The sequence below is a fragment of the Oncorhynchus tshawytscha genome, linkage group LG27 (assembly GCF_018296145.1).
Source record: "Oncorhynchus tshawytscha isolate Ot180627B linkage group LG27, Otsh_v2.0, whole genome shotgun sequence".
Classification (NCBI taxonomy): Eukaryota; Metazoa; Chordata; class Actinopteri; order Salmoniformes; family Salmonidae; genus Oncorhynchus; species Oncorhynchus tshawytscha.
Window position 1 is genome coordinate 7,395,690 of NC_056455.1, and position 23,993 is coordinate 7,419,682.

Here is a 23,993-nt window from a genome sequence, read left to right on the forward strand (position 1 = left end):
AAGTTAATTATACTTTCATATTAACTGTAGTGCCCACAACTATGACTGTAAAACAAACAGGAAATCATACTTACATCATGTAAACGAGACAGAATGATACCGTTTTTTTTTTAAACTCCCATTATGCAAATGTCTGTGCTAAAATGTCTACAACCTATCAGGTTGTTAGGCTAGGAGGTGAAAGGCAATAACAAAAAAATCTGATATGTAACAGAAATATAATCCTAAAACTGGCTACCACTACTTTAGTTATCAGTGTATAAACTACATTGTATGTATTTATGCAATGGTACCCTAACTATGTTTCTGTTCTCTGCCTCAATGTATACCTCAAAAACAGATGCTTAGGGAGTCCTTTATTACAGAACTTACACAATGGCAGACAGAAGTTAAATCTGGTCTACATTTTATATTTATGCACTCAAGTACAGGTATCCAGAAATTGGATGCAAAATTCACAATACATTTACAGGGCCCTCTTGTAGCTACAAATGAGAAAACCATAACAACCGTGTCACGTTTCACAGACTTGGTTACACACACACAAAAAAAAAAAGAGCTGTCACTTTGCTGTAGAAATAAGAATTTTATTGTTAAGTTGAGACATTGAGTGGAATGCGGTGGCTTGCATATCCTCCCTCCAAAATAAAGACAACGACATACTTTAAAAGAACGAGGGAAGGATGCAACCCTTGACCATCTTACAGGCACGTTTCATACCACTGGGCTAGGAGGGCCATGGATGAGGTGGTGTGGACAGCGTGCTGGTAAACCAAAGATGATTCTGTAGAGGATCCAATCAAGTAGAGGGGAGTGCAGCACTGGGATGCCATGGCAATCAAACTGGGAGGATTTTAGGAAAGCTAGCTTGTGAGAGGACATTTGACAGACCATCTCTACACAATAGACAGTCAAAGGGATGGGTAAATTCAGAGTCAAATTTACAATATATGGCTCTGGATAGATTAGTTCAGATCATTTGTTTGTAGGTCATTTAAAGTTATGAGTGGGAAAACAAGGGTGCTTTGGATCCCACACTACTTTGGTGAATAGTAGTAGGATCTTATTCACCCAGGGAAGTTTGTGATTGACTGAGATGAATGTAAATCCAGTTGATTAAATAGCGTGTCCTCTCAGATCAATAAATCCCCAGTATTGTGATTGCTGTGGTGGTTACAATAGGGCTAAAATGTTCCATCTCTCTCATGATATTCCAAACAGCCCTTTCCCTAAATTAACAATTACAACTGTCATATCACAGGCCCCTCAGTCACTGCGCTGAATTTGCTAGACAAATCCAAGAGGTAATTTACTGCATCACCAATTGTTTTTTTTTGACAGAACTTACTATGTAGTTTACCATAGATCCCTCCCCCACACACTGACCAAACATCAGAACTTTACCACACTCCGAAGCTGAAATTATTTCACCAGTCCATAGTTAGTGGGAGGAGAGTGTGTAAAGGTTGACGCCCATTCCCCTCGCCCCACATCCCCTCCACGGCCCATGCATTTGCTGGTCACAGGGAGGGGCGGTTAGGTCAGGGTGTGTGGGTCTCACTGGGGCAGCTGCAGGAGTGTGCCCTGGCCGGCAGGCAGGTAGGTGACGTTGCGGGAGCGGGACAGCTGGAAGGCGATGTCCTCGGCAGCCTCCAGCTTACGCAGCTCTACCAGGCCATCTCCAGCCTCCTGCAGAGAGTTAGCAATGAGCAGGGCGGCCTGGGAGTCACCCTCTGCTGAGATGATGGCTGCCTGTTTCTGTTGCTCGGCCTGGGGAAGTAGAGAAGAAACACACTTTACTTCTATTCATCCTTTATGAAGGTGTGCAACGTCAGAATCCTTTGGTTGTTTAGGGTCACTTCCAGCTTAGTGAATTAAATGCACGTTCATCATTCTTATCACCTTACAGAATAAATCTGTCAATGTCTCAAACAAACCCTTTCTCCTTTTTACCTTCTCCACGACAAACCTGGCCCTCTCGGCCTCCTGCTGAGCCACCTGCTTCATCTCAACAGCCTCTGTGAACTCCTTACCGAACGTCAAGTGTGTCTGAGGAAGAAGGAACATGATGTCTTCAATTAAAAGCCACAGAACATGTACAAGTGATGACCAGACCCACTGAGTAAAAACACTGTTGCTTCCTTACTCATTAAAATAGTGAAATGAAACATTTGGGCAGAAAAATATTGTTCTCACAAGGTAGTTATTCAACATTGTAAATCATAGGAATTAGTCATTTTGAGTGTTCTACCCCTTTAAACAGCTCACCAGTGAGACGTCATCCAGGATGAGGCCGAAGGTGTTGGCTCTTTCTGTCAGGTCGTCACTGACCTGCCGGGACACCAGCTCTCTCTGGGTGATGAGCTCACCGGCATCAAACCGGGCCTGTGAGGTACACACACCCATATAAACACGCAAAGAAATAACAGGATAGTGTAGACTTCACTGCAACCCAATGCCACTCAGCCGGGAGTCTTTCTACCCAAAACTCCAGGGTAAAACCATAAAGGAAATGTGGCATTAGTCTAACACTCACCACCACGGACTTGAGGACCTCTGTGGTGATGGATGGCAGTACCCTCTCGTCGTAGTCTTCTCCGATGCTGGTGAAGATGCGTGGGAGCTGGCTAGTCACCGGCCGGAAGAGGATACGCAGTGTGATGTTCACATTCTGCAGATCTGGGGGTGGGGGTTTAAAACATTACAAAAAAAACTGCAAGAGGACAGTTGACGTAAAAAGGAAAACATTATTGGATAGAGCTTGAAATGAAACGACAGAAGGATAGGTAGGTAAAAGCTTTTACTATGCCAGAGAAAGACTAAGTGTGAAAGCGATTGTGCCTGTCCTCGTGACTCATGTTAGTTACCTTTGCTGCCTGTGATGACAGGCACGTTGCGCGGACGTGAACGGCAGTCAAAGATGATAGGCTTCTGTACCCAGGGAATGAGGAAGTGGGTTCCCTCGCCAACTACAGCATCTTGCACTCCCCGGAACCTGTCAAATATAACTGCCCGATGACCTGCATCAACTGAAACACGTGAAGAAATATTAGCACAATTCAGGTTGGTAGTGTTATGGAACTCACAACTTTAAAGCCTCATATGTCATTTGTCATTTTTAGTATTGCATCCAAGTGTTACCATGATTCAAGATCCCTTTTGGGCGGCAGGTAGCCTAGTGTTTAGATCATTGGGCCAGTAACCAAAAGGCTGCTGGATCAAAACCCAGAGCTGACAGGCTAAAAATCTGTCGTACTGCCCCTGAACACGGCAGTTAACCCACATATAAGAATTTGTTCATAACTGACTTGCCTAGTTAAATAAAGGTTACACATCAAATGATCCATTTACAGAGCTCCCTGTCTCACCATTGAAGAGGGCCGAGTTCACAACACCTCCACCAACGGCGAGGGCCAGCCCCAACTTCCCGATGGATTCAAATAGTTTCGCCATGTCTGTAGCCCTGGGGGGAAAAAAGAAGATACATTTACGATAAGTTCTATTGGAGCTCACCAGATAGAATTCTAGATCTTAATGATATATTTGAGCATGTGGTGGTAGAATTCTAGATCTTAATGATGTATTATACCACCACATGCTCAAATATATCTACATGTAGGTAAGTAGCTCCTAAAGCTATCCAAATGAAAGTGTTGTTCGTTTTTCCAGAGCTCTAAATTAGTCCCTTCTGACTTGATGGCATTGGTCTGTCAATGATGCCAATTAGCCATTAGCCACACTAGCTAGCCAAGCAAGCAGACTTTGCAACAAAAACGACTAACATTTAACTAGCTATGAGAATTTAACCATTTGTCACACAATGTCGCACCTGGACATGTCATGCCTAGCGATAGCTCTAGAGCAGGGTAACAAACACTATCATGACGATCTGTAGCTACATGCTCACGCAGCGACATGAACTTGCAAATTGGTCGCTCGTGTCCATGTTACTCAATGCGTACCTTCCCGGTTTACTGAATAATTACCCACACAACCAGTCACACAGCATTACAATACCAATATCTGACTATTAAGGGAGCTTTGTTAATTACATATTTATACATGTAGAAGGTCAGAACGAATTAAATTAGCACTCACCTACTGTTTTGTCAGTTCTGTCTATGACCTCCACCCGAGCCAACGTTAGAACGCATGATGTTTTTTTTCTTCTTCTACACAGCATGGGCATCAACTTGTAACAAACTCCTCTCTGATTGGATAAGTAGTGCTCCGGGACTTGTTTATCGATGCAATTCATTGGCTAGTGAGAATATCGCTGAGCATTCTGGTTGCTGAAGTTCACCAACTATGATAATAGTAATATTATGATATAATTAAGCAATAAGGCACGAGGGGGTGTGGTGTATATAGCCAATATACCACCGCTATGGGATGTTCTTATAGTGGTAACGCGGTATGCCTGGATACAGTCCTTAGCCGCATTGTGTTGGCCATATACCACAAACTGCCGAGGTGCCTTGTTGCTATTATGAACTAGTTACCAACGTAATTAGAGCAGTAAAAATGCATGTTTTGTCATACCCATGGTATACGTCAGCCAATCAGCATTCAGGGCTCGAACCACCCAGTTTATAATGATAATTATATATTTTTTGTCATTTGAGAATGGTTGAATCACAGAGTTTTTAAACCCTAACCATAAGGTGTAACATCGTAAGACATCCAGGAACGATTGCGAAACAGACCATACCCGGGCCAGGGTTTGGGTTTTGAGAAGTGGAAAATTATTCGTTAGTTTTCCCAAAATCTAAAGGCACAATCTATATTTGAGCCAAAATCGTATTACTCCAACCTCGTGAAACTTACAAACTAACACGTTTTTATATTCGTCAACAACTTTATATCGAAGGAGTGCCTTTGATTTGACGGAATACACAACTGCAGTTCAGCACTAAACAACCCTTTAGACGCGATGACGTGTTTCTGCGCATGAGCTTGTAGGCCATTGTCGCCATGACATCGCCGACAAGTGTGATCGGGGATTTCTATTGGAGAAGCAGTTTCAGCAGTTTCATCTTCAAACTGTACTGGCTTTGGTTGAATTAATCATCTCTTTGGCGAGAATAATGCCTAGGCCATAATGATGCCATATGTTTGACTGTTTCTTCTTCAGTTAGTGAGACATATTATAAAAAATAAAGTTGAAATACTGTGTATCATTTCAGAACGTTCAGTGGCTGGTTTCACACACACACACACACACACACACACACACACACACACACACACACACACACACACACACACACACACACACACAGTCTTGTGAAGAGGGCACGACAACACCTTTCCCCCCTCAGGAGACTGAAAACATTTGGCATGGGTCCCCAGATCCTCAAAAAGTCATCCTGACGCTACAGAGGGTGGTGCGTACAGCCCAGTACATCACTGGGGCCAAGCTTCCTGACCTCCAGGACCTACAGTTGAAGTTTCAGAAGTTTCACATACACCTTAGCCAAATACATTTAAACTCAGTTTTTCACAATTCCTGACATTTAATCCTAGTAGACATTCCCTTTTAGGTCAGTTAGGATCACCACTTTATTTTAAGAATGAGAAATGTCAGAATAATAGTAGAGAGAATGATTTATGTCAGCTTTTATTTCTTTCATTACATTCCCAGTGGGTCAGAAGTTTACATACACTCAATTAGTATTTGGTAGCATTGCCTTTAAATTCTTTAACTTGGGTCAAATGTTTCGGGTAGCCTTCCACAAGCTTACCACAATAAGTTGGGGAAATTTTGGCCCATTCCTCCTTACAGAGCTGGTGTAACTGAGTCAGGTTTGTAAGGCCTCCTTGTTCACACACGTGTTTTCAGTTCTGCCCACAACATTTCTCTAGGATTGAAGTCAGGGCTTTGTGATGGCCACCTTGACTTTGTTGTCCTTAAGCCCTTTTGCCACAACTTTGGAAGTATGTTTGGAGTCATTGTCCATTTGGAAGACCCATTTGCGACCAAGCTTTAACTTCCTGAATGATGTCTTGAGATGTTGCTTCAATATATCCACATAATTTTCCATCATCATGATGCCATCTATTTTGTGAAGTGCATCAGTCCCTCCTTCAGCAAAACACCCCCACAACATGATGCTGCCACCCCCGTGCTTCACGGTTAGGATGATGTTCTTCAGCTTGCAAGCCTCCCCCTTTTTCCTCCAAACATAACGATGGCCATTATGGCCAAACAGTTCTATTTTTGTTTCATCAGACCAAAGGAAATGTCTCCAACAAGTACGATTTTTGTCCCCATGTGCAGTTGCAAACTGTAGTCTTGCTTTTTTTTATGGCGGATTTAGAGCAGTGGCTCCTTCCTTGCTGAGCGGCCTTTCAGGTTATGTCAATATAGGACGCGTTTACTGTGGATATAGATTCTTTTGTACCTGTTTTCTCCAGCAACTTCACAAGGTCCTTTGCTGTTTTTATGGGATTGATTTGCACTTTTCACACCAAAGTACGTTAATCTCTAGGAGACAGAATGGGTCTCCTTCCTGAGCGGTATGATGGCTGCGTGGTCCCATGGTGTTTATACTTGCATACTATTGTTTGTACAGATGAACGTGGTACCTTCAGGCATTTGGAAATTGCTCCCAAGGATGAACCAGACTTGTGGAGGTCTACAATATTTTTTCGGAGGTCTTGGCTGATTTCCTTTGATTTTCCCATGATGTCAATCAAAGAGGCAATGAGTTTGAAGGTAGGCCTTGAAATACATCCACAGGTACACCTCCTAAAGCCATGACATAATTTTATGGAATTTTCCAAGCTGTTCAAAGACACAGTCAAAGTACGTAAACCTTTGACCCATTGGAATTATGATACAGTGAATTATAAGTGAAATAATCTGTCTGAAAAACAATTGTTGGAAAAATGACTTGTGTCATCCGCAAAGTAGATGTCCTAACCGACTTGCCAAAACTATAGTTTGTTAACAAGAAATTTGTGGAGTTGTTGAAAAACTAGTTTTAATGACTCCAACCTAAGTGTATGTAAACTTCTGACTTCAACTGTATATACTAGGCGGTGTCAGAGGAAGGCCCAAAAAATAGTCAAAGACTCCAGTCACCCTAGTCATAGACTGTTCTCTCTGCTTCCGCATGGCAAGCGTTACCGGAGCGGCTAGTCTAGGACCAAAAGGCTCCTTAACAGCATCTACCCACAAGCCATAAGTCTGCTGAACAATTAATCAAATGTCCACCCTTACTATTTACATTGAGCCCCCCTCCCCTTTGATTTTACACTGCTGCTACTCACTGTTTATTATCTATGCGTAGTCCCTTTACAAATTACCTTGACTAATCTGTACCCCCGCATATTGACTCGGTACCTGTATCCCCTGTATATAGCCTCGTTATTGTTGTGTCATTTTCTTTAGCTACTTTAAAAAAAGTTTTACTTCAGTTTATTTAGTAAATAGTAAACTCTATCTCTTGAACTGCATTGTTGGTTAAGGGCTTGTAAGTAAGCATTTCACGGTAAGGTTGTATTCAGCGCAAATACAATTTGATTTGATTTGTACAACTAACCTTGTGGGGACACATAATTCAGTCCTATTCAAAATTCTAACACTAACCTGTACCCTTATCCTTTTTATTTTTTATTAACCTTTATTTAACTAGGCAAGTCAGTTAAGAACAAATTAAGAACAAATTCTTATTTACAATGATGGCCTACCCCGGCCAAACCCTCCCCTAACCCGGACGAGGCTGGGCCAATTGTTGCGCCGTCCTAACCCTAACCTTAACCTGAAAACCTTACCTTAACCGTAACTCTAGGTCCTAACCCCAACCCTTAACCTAATTCTCACCCTCACACTAATTCTAACCTTAACCCTAAACCCCTGAAAATAGCATTTGACCTTGTGGGGAACAACAAAATGTCCCCAGTTGGTCAAATGTTGGTTCATTTATTATTCTTGTGTCGAGACTTCTGGTCCTCACAAGTATAGTTAAACACGTCCATGTCCACACACACACACACACACACACACACACACACACACACACACACACACACACACACACACACACACACACACACACACACACACACACACACGGTTTGTTGAAAGACAAATGTATCTCATTACTGGACAATTCTAATCTAGGTTTTCAATTGACCAATGCATTGATTCATTTTTGGACATGTGAACCTGGCTTTATGTTCGCCCCCTGGCGTCTGCAATGAAGAACAACAACAATCTTAACTCCCCAGTTCCTACTTCATGGTTTCACTTTCCATCCATGTTTTGAACAACATGTAAGTGAAGTACGTCCACGTCTTTGGTGCGAGAGGAGAGCTATGAGAGGCTTCTAAAAAAGTTAAGGTAAGGATATTTGCGTTGATATCGTTGTGGAAAAAAACAATGCCTCGAAGAGCTCTACTTTGAGGTCATTTTCGATTGTGTCGTTGGATTTGTGCACTTCCTTGAAGTTTCATTTTCCCAGTCTCCGTGGTCACACTTACCCATTCCTTTGATTTTCACAGATGTTGTGATCTGATGGTAAAAGTGATGGTCTCTTTTATAGAGCGGGGAAGGGAATGTATTTCTGAAACAGTGGATGAAAGTGATTTGAAGCATACTGTGCCTACAAAGAGCAATACTGTGTCTACTGGTCGATTGTTCTTTGTGGACCCTACTTTAACCTCAAGCAGTCAGTGCGCTTGCCATGTGGACAGTTCGCACATCTCTCTTCACAGTATACTATAAACATCAACGGTATCTCAAGCTGTTTCCATAGCAATGACCTCCGCTGACAGAGCAGTTTAATAAAACAACGTTTCTGTTGATTATGTTGATGAAGTTTCGTGGCAACGCCCAGTATAGGGTGTCATTTAATTAAATATCCAGATAACCCCCCACCAAAAAAAAAGTGTTATGTTGGCCTATTACATAGCAATGACAAATGTATTGACAATTCACGATCAGTGGTTTTGATTGAAGGGAGACTTGGCTTGTTATACCCACCTATGTATTCCTCCTGTATGTCAGTAACCCGGTTTTGCCCAGCAGATGGCGGAGCAGTGCAGGACAGTAAGGGTGAGTGGCCTGCCCACTGATATAAAGGAGGACCGGCTGACAGACAAGCTGTACATCTACTTCCTGAGGGCCAGGAATGGAGGAGGGGAAATAGCATCTGTCACCATTGTCAAGGCAACACCCGTCTCTGCCCTCATCACCTTTGAGGACATTGGAGGTCAGTAGGGTGTGTGTGTGTGTGTGTGTGTGTGTGTGTGTGTGTGTGTGTGTGTGTGTGTGTGTGTGTGTGTGTGTGTGTGTGTGTGTGTGTGTGTGTGTGTGTGTGCGCATATATTGTGTCTGAGGCTCCTGGGAGGGGAGGGCTGGTGAGATCAGGAGACTGGAGACTTGATGGTGATAAATGGACTATTTCACCATAACGTAGAGTCATAAAGTAACAACTACCGTACATCGTCGTCACTGCTAAGTTCCTTCTCAGTAGATTTCCATCTGGCTCGTTGACCATAGCCACTCTTTTTAAACGTCATTTTGCATCCATTTGCAAATTAACTGTGAAATGCAAGGTATTATGCTTCGTGGCCTGTCACCATCGATTAACTGTGGGCTCGGGTGCTGGCATACATTTCAAGGAGAGGCCAGGGGCAGGAGTGCTTAGTAAGGGTGTTTCTCTGACTGAGATTGATCTAGCTCTTGTACTCTGGTGACCCCGCACAGTGGCAAGGAGCGTGCTTCAACATGGCCGACACATTCTGAAGGTGGACGGGAAGAAGTATGAACTCACCTTGAGTGAACCTCACAAAGACCTGGACCCAAATAAGGTATGTTGTTGAGACGGTATTTGTAAAAAAAAAAGAGTTTTTAAAGGCGACACATTTTGTTTAGACTTACATGCTCTCCCTCTTTCTCCCCCTCTCTCTCTCTCCCGTTCAGGTCATCTTGAGCATGTCTGTTACTGTGGATTACAGCCAGCTACCTGGAGGAAAGGCAGCATTGACCAGCCTTGACAGGAGTCATGATGTTCAGATCCACTATAACAACCCAGAGCAGCTCTGCACCTTGCAGGGCCTCTACTCCCAGGTTCAGGCTGCACTGGCCCAAATACTGGGGCTCCCTGCGGTCCTGGCCTCCATAGATACAACCCCACCTGTGGCCAATGGTGTTCTGGGAGTCCTTACTAGAGACACTAGGGGCCAAGCGAAGAGGACTCATACCCAGGAGGCGACAGACCATCACAGGAGAGGTGATGAGCAGAGTGATCTAGGCTCAGGTCCACATAGGGACTTTATGTCTGGAGGTCAGGGCTGTGAGTGGGAGGGGACAGCCCAGGCAGAGGGGGGTGCTGTGGGTCTGTGTCTGTCTGAGGAACCCCCCATGGTGGAAGAGGACCTCTCCCTGATCATGGATGCAGACTTGTTCCACTACCTGCAGAGGCAGTGTGGAGAGGAGTACCAGGAGATCCTCACCCAGCATGGGGTAGAGGTGGTGGACGTGACCGCAGAGGGAGTGACCACCCTGTTCCTACAGAGAGTCCCCGGGGTGGGGGACATTGGGCAGGAGCTGGAGCGTCTGAGGGGGGCTCGTGGGGACCTGAGCCGGCTCTACCAGGAGAACGAGGCCAGGCTCCGGCGAGCCCAGCTGCCCAAGAGCGTCCTCTCGCCCAGGGGAGGCCTGTCCAGGGCCATGGAGGGCCTGCGGGTCAGGCTGCCCAAGTTGCTGTTCAGTGAGGATGACCGGAACATCTACTTAGTTGGCAACAGCAGCGATGTGTCCGAAGCCAAACAGGTCCTCCTTCTGGGGGAGAGAGAGGAGGCGGTGGAGGATGTAGCCAGCTTGTTACCATCTCCCTCATCCACATCTGGTTCCTCCAAGCCAGGGGAAGAGGAGAGACTCACACCCACTCTCTCCTCCACAGCAGGAACACCCCTGGACGCCAGGGTAGATAAGCTGCTGAAGCAATATGAGACGGAGAGGAGGACGGAGGGGGCCCGAGGGTATAAGTTTGCCCCCCGCTTCAAGGCATTAGGGCCGGCTGGGCTAGGGACCAGACCTAGGGACACAGTGACGGTAGGGGACACATCTCCAAGTATACGACCGGGCCTTGGACCCATGTTAGGCCATGACCTGTTTGGCTCAGACAGAGCAGGGTCAGGTGTTGGGGGACTCTCCAGGCCAGGTACACAGAGTAGTGGAGATGATATACTGTTCAGGAGAGGTGAACCCCTGTTCACCCCCTCTATGGAGAATGGACTCTTCCTGAGCTCAATACCAACACACGTTGGGCAGCAGGGTGAGACAGCCCCATTCACTTCAACTCTGAACACCTTGTCAAGGGGCAGCACCATCCCCACCACCATCTCAACCTCCAGGTCAGGATCCACCCTAAAGCGGGCCAGTAGTTTCTCGGGTCGGGCCAGGTCCAAGGTCCAGGACCCAGGACAGAGTGAGGCTGAGAAAGCCACAACCAGAGCCAGGCGGTCCAATAGCTTGGACAGGAGAAATGCCTACAGTTCAGAGCTAACCATCTCCATGGTGATATGGAATTACATGAAGGAGGCCTACGCCACCCGTATACAGGACATGACCTCTGACCTGCAGATGAGGGAGAGCCAATCAGACAAAAGCAGTGACATCACTGTCATCCTTATGGGGGCGGAGTCATCTGTGGTGAGCACCTGTCAGTTGGAGATGCAGAGGCTGGTTGCCATGGTGAAGACAGACTTCTGTTTGCTGGAGTTGCGTCTGGCTGAGTTAGGCGTGTCTGACCCAGCAGATGAGACTTTAGAGGTGTGCTGTGCTGAGGTGAGGCAACGGTTCAAGAAGGTCTCCATCCAGACAATGAGAGATAGCGTGTTTCTGATCGGCCCCAAGCAGCTGTGCTCTCAAGTGGGGGCAGCACTGAGGGAGGTGTTCCCTGGAGAGACAGGCCAGGGGGGGGGACAAGAGGACTTCTCGGTCCCCTCTACCACCACTTTGAATCAGTCCAGTCCATTTCAGGTGAATGGGGTCCAGAACTCCACACAGTTTCAGACCAATAGCCCTCAGCGGATGTCTGAGACTCAGAGAGGGGGAGGGGAGGGTCCTGGTGCCAACAGGGAGAAGAAAAACATCCAGAGGAGTGATTCTTCCAAGAGGACGAGGAACAGCGAATCAGAACACAAGAACACAGTTATTAGCCAATCACCAGCGAGGAAAGACCCTGTCATAAAGGATAAAGTGGAGAGGGGCGGGACCATGGAGGCAGACGGGAGCAAGACTGACACATTTCTCAGCCATTCAGCGATAGGCAACGGAGGAGCAGTGAATAGTGGCGGTACCAATCAAGACATGGTCACGCCCCCAAAAGAAAGCAACCTGAGGTCCAGAGTGACCCAGAAGGACAACAACAGACAGTCTAGTGGAGCAGAGAACCAGGAGAGGTCAGGGTCAGCTCTGACACGTCACGGCCCAGGAAGGTCTAGTCTGTCTGGGGCACGGACACAGATCTGTGTGTGTGGGGAGAGTGGGGCGTCAGTGAAGAGGACAGGGTGTGGGGTGACCCTGTGCCCACAGTGCCTTCTCAAAGTCCACGTCCAATGCAGGGTTTGCCCCAAGGCTGAGGTGGCAGTCCCACAGGGCGTCCAGGGTAACATGAGCTACTCTGAGATGCCCTTCAGCCTGCCAGGCCATGGCAGAGACGCCGTCGTTAAGATCACCTACTGCATCCCAGATGGCATTCAGGGGGTAAGGGCAAGACTTCTCTACCAGGCTATCTGATGGGCCAATTACAGTTGACATTTTAAACGTGTCATGTCAACTGTCCAAATGCACTCTTGGCATTATTAAATCAGCTTATATTAACATGTTAAGTCTTAAGTATTCCTTGTCAGTAATTGCTTGCTTTGCATTTTTAAGTTCTGTCATGTTTAACTCCTAAAACTGTCTTGTGGTGCATACAATCTGGAACACACCCCATTATCTGCCACATGTCCCTCTCTTGTTGTAGAGGGGCCACCCCACGCCTGGCTCTGCGTTTCGGGGGGGAGTATTTGAGGCCTACCTTCCCCTATGTGAGAGGACCAGGAAACTCCTACCGCGGCTGGAGAAAGCCTTCAGGCTAGGCCTCACCTTCACTGTGACGGGCAGGGAGCCAGGGGCCAGGGTCAGCTGGGACAGCATCCCCCACAAGACCAGCCTGCATGGGGGCAAGTCTGGGTGAGTACTGGAGTCACAGTACCCATTAGTGGCTCTCGACTGAAATAGCAACAGTAAAGAGCAGAAAGTCAGGGGTCAATGTTATGTGCTGGTCATTTTATTACCTAGTGTGTGTCCCAAATGCCACCCTATTCCCTTTTAATAGGTCACTACTTTTGGGAGTATGGGGCCATTTAGGATGTAACCTATGTAAGGAAAGCCCTATAGCGCTCTGGTCAAAAGCAGTGCACTATGTAGGATTAGGGTGCCATTTGAGATATACGCTATAATGTAATTTTGTGTCTACACAGGAATGGTTATCCAGACTCCACCTATCTGAGTCGACTGTCTGAAGTACTGAGGACTCATGGGATTGAGGAGGCCCCTGCCAAGTCTCAAGACCAAAACAAAACCTGACAAGGATAGTCTTATCTATGTTTTTTATCAAGGTGTTTGTTTCTCTCCGATGTTGTAAGAATTGAATCTGTCTGTATCTTGTCCCGAGACTCCCAAGAAATGTTGAACACTTGTGTGAGTCTGTATAGTAATAAGCCAACGAGAGAAGTCCTTTCGGTTCTTAGGAGTTTTATAGTTGTACTGTTGTTCATGCATAATCGGGACCAATTGATTTCCACAGATATTTTACAGATGATAGTGACACAAAAGTGTTTGAGCTACTATTTGTCATTGGACCAATACAAAGTCCTGGCAGCTATTGTTCATTTGACCTGTACTGTGTCCTGACAGCGAGCATTCCGTCTTTATCTTACTGTAACCGAGTAGCGTCCGTATCTTTTCTGTACCCCCGCCGCTGATAGCATCCCCGTTCGTTATGTACCCACACTCAAATACCTGAGCCATAAAATATCAAGTCATTGCGGTTCCACATTGTTTCCTCGCAGTAACATCCTAATAACACAGTAAACAAAGCCACAGCTCCGAGGGTCGAGTCTTTTTTTCTCTCCTTCCCGTTATGCTTTTTTATTAGTCCTGGAAAACATGTAAGGCATATGGTAACATTACACATTGAAGCGTTACAAGCTCTAGAGCCCATTGCTGTGGACAGCACGGCACCACGTACGCAGTGAAACCCAGTCAAGCACAGAAGCAGCATCAATTCAAAGGGTGTAAAAAATATATATTAAAAAAAAAGTGGAGACAACTTAGTAGAAGAGTGGAAAACAAACACCACAGACCGAAGGAGAGAAGGAACGAAAACCTAGCAAATAAATCAACGTGTAGGCAGAATGGCTGTCTCACAGTAAACCGTGTGTGGAAACAGCTGTCTGGACGGGAAAGTGACAATGGACCTGTTTTTCTGAAGCTTTCCCGTAGACGGGTTCATGTACATTATGAGGTTATGAGGCTGACTTGACAGTGTCAGATGGGGGAAGAGGAGGGGGTATGGGTGCAGTGAGGAGAGGCGAGGGGGTGGAGGCGGGAGCAGGTATAGGTGCAGTGATTTGGCTGCTGTTGGCACCATGATGATGGGGGTGGAAAGGCACTCCCTCTGCACAGAGCCACTAAACTATACTAAACTATACAGTGGAAGGAATAATGAACTATACACACATGCCTTTGTTTCCCAGGTCACCTACACACAGATCCTAGTGGACCATACATATCGTAACAAGCCTAGCCAAATGCACCAGACACTCACAGCGTTTCTATAGAGTCGTGGAATATGTTGGTAGTTGGCACATGGCGACAGTTTATAGTGATTGCTAATGAGGAGCCAGAGACGGCCAGAAGACGTTGGGTGGTTTTCTTTTAGGGAAAGGGTGTGTGTGGGGTGGATGGGTGGGGGCTGTACGCCTCTGGATGTGGTAATAATCTCCAGACTGGGATTATCTTTCTAACTAGGAATACACTCCACCAAGCACTGCGATTGACACAAGACTGGAAAGGAGGACAATATAGTGTGTGTGAGAGAGAGAGAGAGAAAAACGAACAACAGATGTACTCAAATCAAGAGTAAGGGAACCTGTTTGGAATGACCTGTGAGAAACCATGTGAAACAGTGACATTAAGACTGCCAATCAAAAGGATGTTTTCCAATGCATGAAACGCCCTAGTTTCTTGAAGGATCATCTCTGGTTTTAGAGCTCTTGCATAAGAATGTGCGTCTGGCTGGGAAAGCGATTCAAGCTGACACAAAGCGTAGATTCACCAAGCTGGAAAAGCAATCGAGCGCTAGGGATTGGGAGGAGTGGGTTAGGGCTCAGGCACAGCCAACATCAGATTCATCCTGTCCTCTCGGACACCCAGTTACACCCCACGCCCTAGCCACTCACTACACCCACCCACCCACCCACCCACCCGTGCTGCAGCTGAGTTCATCTAAGAGACCTTTTGGTTCTATCAAACAGGAAGAAAAACATTGAATCAAATGACATATAATCTCTGCGCCACATGCCATTGGATGCATGCAATTGAATTCCAGATGTTAATGTGATGTGTGTGTATGGTATGATGAGTGTGTGCGTGGAGAGGGGAGAGGGCGGGGCTTTGGCTAACTAATAATTGACTTGAACCAAAGAGCTCTCGAGGTGCAATAGAGGATAATGGAATGTCTGAGACTAACAGGCTGTATGTGAACTGGGATCGGCTTTCGGGCGGATATGTTGCGCCTGGGACAGACCTAGAGCTGGGTTTCTGTCTGTGCAGCTGTGAAATATGGCCTCGCTATGACATCCCCCTACACATCTGCTACCTCCCCCTCTCTCTTATCCCATACAAACCATTTGGAATCAGGCTAAGAGAAACAGGAAACCTGCATATGGTGGCGTTTCACAAAGCTAAACTAGAGAGAGGTGGATGAAAGAAATGGTCCATGATTCAACGATTCACCTGGTCATGTATATTTTTGAATGGCTGTTTAATTTATATTTTTGTTGGTGTTTTTTTTGTTTGTTGGTTGCAATTCTAGGAAGATTGGAGATTATATGGTGTGGTTATAAACCTTGTTGTAGTAGATGTCTTGAGGCCTGATAATACTCTGTTGACACATTTCACTGATCTGAGATCAGGACTGTGAGGAGTTTGGCTATGGAGGGAGGTGCCTCTCAACAAGGTAGTGTGTCTGTGTGTGTATGTGTGTGTTAGGATCGAGGCATGAGAGCAAGACCCCAACCAATCAGAAACTACTAAAACCTTTTGTAAACTGTAGCAAAATTCTATCAGCACCCATAAGCATTTGGGACAGAAATCATACACAGATTATTTTTGTTTTTCTACAAGGTCATAGGAAAAGTACCCAGAAACAAAACAATTTCCTTCTCTTTTTCATTGAATGCACCGTTGTAGTCAAGGCATTGACAGAGGAGTACATACAGTTTGGCACAAATGGTCAGGCCCAACAGAAAGGCTCATCACATTGAAAAGGAATGTAGTTAGGCAGGTCCCACCGTAAAGAGTATGAACTTTGAACTTTAAACCCATTGGAAAAACAAAACAAAAAAACACAGGTAAAAAAAAACATGAAGTAAAACATCCTTTTACTGAAGCATGAGATTCTCACATAACAGAAACACCGTCCACAGGTTCACAGAAGGAGCCCAGCAGATCAGAAAATAACACTAACCAGAGCCTGACAGAACACAGTCACTCCCCACACCGGCATGGCACTCACACTCCGTCCCCAGGCCCACTGCTGTCCCTGCTACACAGGGTCGTCACTTTCACAGCCCTGGATGAATGAATGCTTTCATTTGAGCTGCCACCCAGGAGAAGCTGGCAGAGGGTAGAGGAGGAGATGTGTGCTTGTGTTTCACGTGCATGCAAAAGTGTCACTTCCACTGTACTTCCCGTGAGTTTCAGCAGATACAGTATGGTCTCTTTGAGTGGGGAAAGAGCGGAGCGGACTCAGAGCCAGCGGGACTGGAGCGGGACTGGAGCAGGACTGCCATGCCTGGAAGTACATTAAGATCAGCGAGCAGAGTGCAAAATACCTATACCAACTGTCCTCTTAACATTGGCCTCATCAGAGAAGGGGAGGAGAGAGAGAAAGAGAGCTAGAGAGCTGTGAAGCAGATAAAGAGTGTAAGGAAGGGGAGGTTGTAAATGGGGTTGAGGAGGGGCAGGTGGGAGTCTTTTTTTTGTAACCTGACAAATGACCTGAGGACACACACATCTTCACACACAATGACTGACAACACGACATGAGGGAGGCCACTCATGCTAACACAACAGCTTCTTTACAAAGTCACTATAGTCACCATCTGAGCCGCTTCACAGACAGACAGGCAGGCAGACAGGCAAGTGTGTGAAGAGCATGGATTCTCACATCTTTCCAAATGGGATAGTAGTGGGGTGTTTTTGAAGTCCGTACTGCAGGGCTCCTGCTCATAACAGTTTTAGCTTCTGTCCAGGGTTTATTATAGACAATTCATCTCTGACGTAAGAATTGAGTATCAGATGAATTCAATATAATTTAGAGGAGGTTGAAAACAAAACCCTGCTTTATAGATACAAATGAGTTTTTTATAATCAACTTCTGAAAACCAGTCTTGCTGTTCTAAATTATGTCCACAAGGGGCAGCAGTGCATTCGTATGGGAGAGGCCAACTATTGATTGCGGCCCTAGGTGTTGCCACCCCCACACAGACTATATGGGACTTGAATGTCCTCATAATATGCTGAGTGTAGTAGAGTGTAGTAGTGTAGAGTGTAGTAAATAGGATGTTAGCCTGATTTTACTGCTCTGTACTACAGCTTCAGTACTAAAGCCGGGGGTTTCATTAGACACTTTACTACTCACTCACTCACTCACTCACTCAGATAGACTGAGAAATAGACCACAGCGCCATCTCTGACGAGCCTGTTGCCTGTTGCTATGCCGACCACAGAGAGAGAGAGATGGAGAGAAAGGAGAAGGGGGAGGGATGGGTGAGAATGCACACCAGAAGGAGTTTTTACCCTTCTAAAGTCCCCTGTTCCAGATCGGGGCGAAGGACAGGCGAGCGAGCGGTCACTGTGAAAGGAGTGGAATGCCATGGAATGTCAGGGGAGCAACAGGGTCTGATATCAAGGAACTGGGCGGCATTCACTCTATCTTACTCCATTCAAATGTTTTAGTGTCTCTACACAACACTGCCTCTTTGAACACATCGTCCTGTGTGTGTGTGTGTGTGTGTGTGTGTGTGTGTGTGTGTTTGTGCCCCTTGTTTGAAGAGAAACTATTTTCTCTCCTAATTGACACTGTGCACTGCTTGCCAACAGTTGGTTCATTATAAACATCAGTGACTACAGAGCACCAAGACTAAGCCCTGATTTCTCCCTCCCTATCGAATACTGGACCAAATGGCTCATTAATTCACTGTCTGGAGCTTCATCCTGTCACACGCTATCATATGGTCTCTAGTGTGTCACCTCTAGGATTATGGGACATGTAGTGTGGGCTCAGCTGTGAGGTGGAGCTATGTGATACTAGAAGTGCCATGGCATTTAAGGGATGTGCCACTAACCTTTCTTTATATACTTAAATAAAGAGTGGGTCGTGGTGATTGACAGGGGAGTTCTGTAACCACTGGCTTTGGAGTCAAGCATCACACAGCCATGCAAACATCTCCAGGGGATCTGATAGCCAATCACAGACAAGCAAACACTGACTGACTCATGCACAGTGACATAACACAACACTGGACCGTATGTGAGATGGTGGGTGGGTGTGGTTCTGTCTGTCGGTCTGTCTGTGGGTTTATACCATAGGGAGAGGGGGAGGGTAGGGGGAACTCAGTAGAGGGAGAGGAAGGAGAGGTGGCAGGTGGAAGTCAGCGCAGGGCAATCTAGCATAGTGGGAGTCGACATGGAGGGAGGAGGGGCACTGTGTGAGTTGGAATGGGTCGAATTATCGTTGTCAAGGCAACAGTGATGCGCCCCAGGCCTGGGCATTATACCCACACCGTCCCTCTGTGTCTCTCTCTCTCTCTGACTCTCTCTGGGGTCTCAACAGGCAACACCTTCAGACTGTTATGACATGAGTCATAGGATAGCGTATAGTAGTGGTCATTTTCCCATGGTGGCGAGGTGAGGGCGGGAACTGTTTTGTGAGCCCGGCTGTCATTAAGGTGCACTGGGGATTCAGAAATAAAGTGACCCTTGCTTGAGTGGGGGAGGAGAGAGAGTGGAGGAGGGGTGGGTATAGGCCCAGGCCTGAGTATTCGCAGTCAGAGTGGACTGGGGAGGGGTCTGAGAGATGATGGTAGGGATGACAGATTGACTGCTGTGCAATGAGTCTATAAAGCCCACACCCATCCCCCGCTCTCCCAAGTCCAACCCACACACACCACACCTCCCTTTCCCTCCCGTACCACATTTCCCCTGCCCTGTCACCCCCTCCCAAACCAAACCCCTGCTCCCAGGACAAGAGCTCCCCGATGGTCTGCCTGCCTGACTATCCATCCATCCATCAATCCCTCACTCTCACTTCTCCTCTTTCTTGGGCTCCTCCTTCTTCTCCTCTTTCTTCACCTCGCTTTTCTCCTCGTTTTTCTCCTCCTTCTTCGGCTCTTCCTTCTTCTTCTCTTCTTTCTTGTCCTCCTTCTTGGAGTCATCCTTCTTCTTGTCGTCTTTCTTCTTGTCCTCCTTTTTCTTGTCCTCCTTCTTCTCCTCTTTCTTAGACTCCTCTTTCTTCTCCTCCTCTGGCATAGGCTCGGTGATGAGGATCACCTTGCCGATGTTGTTCCTCTCCTGCATTCTCCGCATGGCATCGCCCACCTGGATAGAGAAGCAGAGGCAGAGAGAGAGACATGAACGAACGAACGATGGACAGTGGGAGAGGGGGAGGGAGAGTAGATATCCATCTATCATCATGTGTCCAGGACTGCCACACACACACACACACTAAATTGCTCCCCAAACCCTTAGAAGGAGATGATGCCAGGCACCGCAAGCATAAATTGCCCAGTCTATCACTCCTTAAAACATAAACTACAGGCAAGTATCAGAACATGGGAGAGTGAGGTTTGTACTAACTTTAGTGGGAGGATGTATTAATAACTGAGAGAGAGGGAGAAAGATGGAGAGGGAGAGGTGGCGTAAACGTGAGCCTGAGTCAGTGCTTGACGGACAGAAAGCAAGAGCAAAAGCTTTAGATGGAGAATCGTGTAGATCGAGAGAAAGAATGAAGAAAAACTGGGTGGAATTATGAATCAGTATTCTGTGTTTAAACATTCCAATGCATTGCTAAATTCAACATTTATTTTCATTTGGATGTACTTCAGTTTAACACTGTCTATCTATATAACACGTAGGGTTCTCATTGAGAGCTGGACAATGTATTGATCATGTCACATTTCCATTATCGACTGACTGGTTCCTAGGTGCCTGTCACCGTGTCACGTCAGAGGCCGGTCCCCAGGGTTGTGCCACAGCCAGGGTTGATTGACCCATAGGTTTCTTCCTGTCCTGCCTACTTGTCAATCATAGTGGCAAAGGGGCGGATCCTAGGCAGGCCAGCCCCAACCTATACCGACCCGCTCATCTCTGCCTAATGTCTGCGTCTGTCTCTCCATCAGAGGAGGCTGGTGGGAGGAGCAATAGGAGGACGGGCTCTGTGTAATGGCTGGAATGGAATTCATGGAACGGAGTCCAACATGGTTTTGATGTGTTTGATACCGTTTCATTTAATCCATTCCAGCCATTACAATGAGCCCATCCTCTTATAGATCATCCTACCAGCCTCCTCTGCTCTCCACCCCTCCCTTCTACCCCCCACCCACGCCAGCCCGCACAGGCAGGCAGGCAGACCACCGAACAACCAATGCCACGGCAACAGAGGGCCATCTCCTAGCAACCCAAAGCCTTGTCAAGGCTTGGCCCTGAGACACACACACACACAGGCATAGAAGAGGGGGAGTCATGTCGGAGTTAAGGAGGGAGAGGTGATATTCAGGTGATATTCAGATGGACAGTCCGGGATCTTAAGCACTTACAAATGTGTAACATATTGTACGAATTGGAAGTAGTAACATATCATGCGAATTGCCCAAAAATTGCCCAAAAATTTTAATTTATATATTTTTTATTTTTCAGGACGTAACATACCATGATAAATGGTAGTACACAATTGTGCACAATTTCCGGGGACCTATTTTGACTCGTGAACACTACTTTCAAAACTACTGGCTGTCTGACCTTAAAGATCCTTTTTATTCTCTATTCTGGTTAGGTCAAGGTGTGACTAGGGTGGGTAGTCTCGTTTTTTTCATTTCTATGTTGGCCTGGTATGGTTCCCAATCAGAGGCAGCTGTCTATCGTTGGCTCCGATTGGGGTTCATATTTAGGCAGCCTTTTCCCACTGGATTGTTGTGGGATCCTGTCTATGTCTAGTTGCCTGCGAGCTCTACGTTAGTTTCATGTTTCGTTTTGTGCTTTATGGTTTCATCCAATAAACACGGAATTCAACCAACGACCGTGAGACTGGCTGATATTATACAAAAGCTCAGGAGCACCCCTTTTAATGAAAAACCTATGAAGGGGAGGAGGAAGAGCTGGAGGAGGAGGAGGAGAGGACTGAGACGACGGAGGTGTGGTGATCAGGGGCGGGGACGCCAGGGATTTGTAAGTGTAGCTTGTGTGAGTGAAACCACAACCGGCCCAATTACTGAAGCAGCACTGCAATTGTTGTACGTACTCAAGCATCCAGCCTTCAGTCACTCACTGCTCCTCTCTCTCTCTCTCTCTCTCTCTCTGAAAGTCTGCCTCTGCCGTCTAACTCTGAGTGTTCTCACAGCGAGCGGCTCCCTACCACCCTGCAGTGTATGCACTAATAATCACAACTAGAAGCACTGTCTGTCTGAGAACGGTAAGACCCTCTAGACATCAGAGCTGATGTACCGGCACCACCCTCTATATATTGTTATTTTTTTCACTGCTCCTCTTTAATTACTTGTTACTTTTATCTCTTATTCTCATCCATATTTTTTTAAACTGCACTGTCGGTTAGGGGCTCGTAAGTAAGCATTTCACTGTAAGGTCTACTACACCTGTTGTATTCAGCATTTCACTGTAAGGTCTACTACACCTGTTGTATTCAGCATTTCACTGTGAGGTCTACTACACCTGTTGTATTCAGCATTTCACTATGAGGTCTACTACACCTGTTGTATTCAGCATTTTACTGTAAGGTCTACTACACCTGTTGTATTCAGCATTTTACTGTAAGGTCTACTACACCTGTTGTATTCAGCATTTTACTGTAAGGTCTACTACACCTGTTGTATTCAGCATTTTACTGTAAGGTCTACTACACCTGTTGTATTCAGCATTTCACTGTGAGGTCTACTACACCTGTTGTATTCAGCATTTCACTGTAAGGTCTACTACACCTGTTGTATTCAGTATTTCACTATGAGGTCTACTACACCTGTTGTATTCAGCATTTCACTGTAAGGTCTACTACACCTGTTGTATTCAGCATTTCACTGTAAGGTCTACTACACCTGTTGTATTCAGCATTTCACTGTAAGGTCTACTACACCTGTTGTATTCAGCATTTCACTGTGAGGTCTACTACACCTGTTGTATTCAGCATTTTACTGTAAGGTCTACTACACCTGTTGTATTCAGCATTTTACTGTGAGGTCTACTACACCTGTTGTATTCAGCATTTCACTGTAAGGTCTACTACACCTGTTGTATTCAGAATTTCACTGTAAGGTCTACTACACCTGTTGTATTCAGTATTTCACTTTCTACTACACCTGTTGTATTCAGCATTTCACTGTAAGGTCTACTACACCTGTTGTATTCAGCATTTCACTGTAAGGTCTACTACACCTGTTGTATTCAGCATTTCACTGTAAGGTCTACTACACCTGTTGTATTCAGCATTTCACTGTAAGGTCTACTACACCTGTTGTATTCAGCATTTTACTGTAAGGTCTACTACACCTGTTGTATTCAGCATTTCACTGTAAGGTCTACTACACCTGTTGTATTCAGCATTTCACTGTAAGGTCTACTACACCTGTTGTATTCACCATTTCACTGTAAGGTCTACTACACCTGTTGTATTCAGCATTTCACTGTGAGGTCTACTACACCTGTTGTATTCAGCATTTCACTGTAAGGTCTACTACACCTGTTGTATTCAGCATTTTACTGTGAGGTCTACTACACCTGTTGTATTCAGCATTTCACTGTAAGGTATACTACACCTGTTGTATTCAGAATTTCACTGTAAGGTCTACTACACCTGTTGTATTCAGTATTTCACTATGAGGTCTACTACACCTGTTGTATTCAGCATTTCACTGTAAGGTCTACTACACCTGTTGTATTCAGCATTTCACTGTAAGGTCTACTACACCTGTTGTATTCAGCATTTCACTGTAAGGTCTACTACACCTGTTGTATTCAGCATTTCACTGTAAGGTCTACTACACCTGTTGTATTCAGCATTTCACTGTAAGGTCTACTACACCTGTTGTATTCAGCATTTCACTGTAAGGTCTACTACACCTGTTGTATTCAGCATTTCACTGTAAGGTCTACTACACCTGTTGTATTCAGCATTTCACTGTAAGGTCTACTACACCTGTTGTATTCAGCATTTCACTGTAAGGTCTACTACACCTGTTGTATTCGGCGCATGTGACTAATACAGTTTGATTTGATATGCTCTACAGTACAAAGCCCTGACGGAGTTGCTCAATATGAGGCACCAGGCTCTTACACATGCTGTGTTAACATGTTCGTTGATTAATAGTGCAGACATGGAGCGGGACAGGATAGGTCAGAGAGGAGGGGGCGGGGGTGATAGATGGAGTTAGGGTGTGGTGTCTGGGTCCCCCAGGTCACCTGAATCGATTGACCATCT

General features: G+C 45.8%; 3 protein-coding genes across 5 annotated transcripts in view; 1 reads left to right on the forward strand and 2 right to left on the reverse strand.

Annotated features, from left to right (window-relative positions):
* Window positions 1-339: 339 nt before the first annotated feature.
* On the reverse strand, window positions 340-4,252 carry LOC112225968 (prohibitin). 2 transcript variants are annotated; one of them, XM_024390125.2, is made up of 7 exons: window positions 4,099-4,252; window positions 3,369-3,463; window positions 2,868-3,029; window positions 2,537-2,679; window positions 2,269-2,385; window positions 1,954-2,049; window positions 340-1,770 (listed from the first exon to the last, which is right to left on the reverse strand). In XM_024390125.2, exons 2-7 carry the CDS (start codon window positions 3,451-3,453, stop codon window positions 1,558-1,560), a joined length of 816 nt encoding a protein of 271 aa, XP_024245893.1. In that variant the 5' UTR covers window positions 3,454-3,463; window positions 4,099-4,252; the 3' UTR covers window positions 340-1,557. The 2 variants fall into 2 exon arrangements, with proteins under 2 accessions (XP_024245893.1, XP_024245894.1); XM_024390126.2 differs by having other exon boundaries at window positions 4,103-4,205.
* Window positions 4,253-8,210: 3,958 nt separating this feature from the next.
* On the forward strand, window positions 8,211-14,111 carry LOC112225969. Of its 2 annotated transcripts, none has more exons than XM_024390127.2 (6): window positions 8,211-8,347; window positions 9,035-9,218; window positions 9,716-9,819; window positions 9,932-12,721; window positions 12,984-13,192; window positions 13,483-14,111. In XM_024390127.2, exons 2-6 carry the CDS (start codon window positions 9,035-9,037, stop codon window positions 13,586-13,588), a joined length of 3,393 nt encoding a protein of 1,130 aa, XP_024245895.2. In that variant the 5' UTR covers window positions 8,211-8,347; the 3' UTR covers window positions 13,589-14,111. The 2 variants fall into 2 exon arrangements, with proteins under 2 accessions (XP_024245895.2, XP_024245896.2); XM_024390128.2 differs by having other exon boundaries at window positions 8,232-8,347; window positions 9,014-9,218.
* A 29-nt stretch (window positions 14,112-14,140) lies between these two features.
* LOC112225970 (synaptic vesicle membrane protein VAT-1 homolog) overlaps window positions 14,141-23,993 on the reverse strand; it is a 41,610-nt gene continuing 31,757 nt past the window's right edge. Inside the window, exon 6 of the mRNA XM_042307571.1 lies at window positions 14,141-19,888. Coding sequence (XP_042163505.1) covers window positions 19,595-19,888 — 294 coding nt within the window. The 3' untranslated portion in view covers window positions 14,141-19,594. The remainder of the gene's footprint in view (window positions 19,889-23,993) is intronic.

Bases quoted from the DNA above. Each gene is read 5' to 3' on its own strand.
- LOC112225968 (XM_024390125.2), bottom strand. From the start codon at position 3,453: ATGGCGAAACTATTTGAATCCATCGGGAAGTTGGGGCTGGCCCTCGCC. The intron at 2,386-2,536 runs GTGAGTGTTAGA...TGTACCTCACAG, and splicing joins AGGTCCTCAAGTCCGTGGTG to GCCCGGTTTGATGCCGGTGA. The intron at 2,050-2,268 runs GTGAGCTGTTTA...CTTCTTCCTCAG, and splicing joins TCCTGGATGACGTCTCACTG to ACACACTTGACGTTCGGTAA.
- LOC112225969 (XM_024390127.2), top strand. From the start codon at position 9,035: ATGGCGGAGCAGTGCAGGACAGTAAGGGTGAGTGGCCTGCCCACTGAT. The intron at 9,820-9,931 runs GTATGTTGTTGA...TCTCCCGTTCAG, and splicing joins AAGACCTGGACCCAAATAAG to GTCATCTTGAGCATGTCTGT. The intron at 12,722-12,983 runs GTAAGGGCAAGA...CTCTTGTTGTAG, and splicing joins TCCCAGATGGCATTCAGGGG to AGGGGCCACCCCACGCCTGG.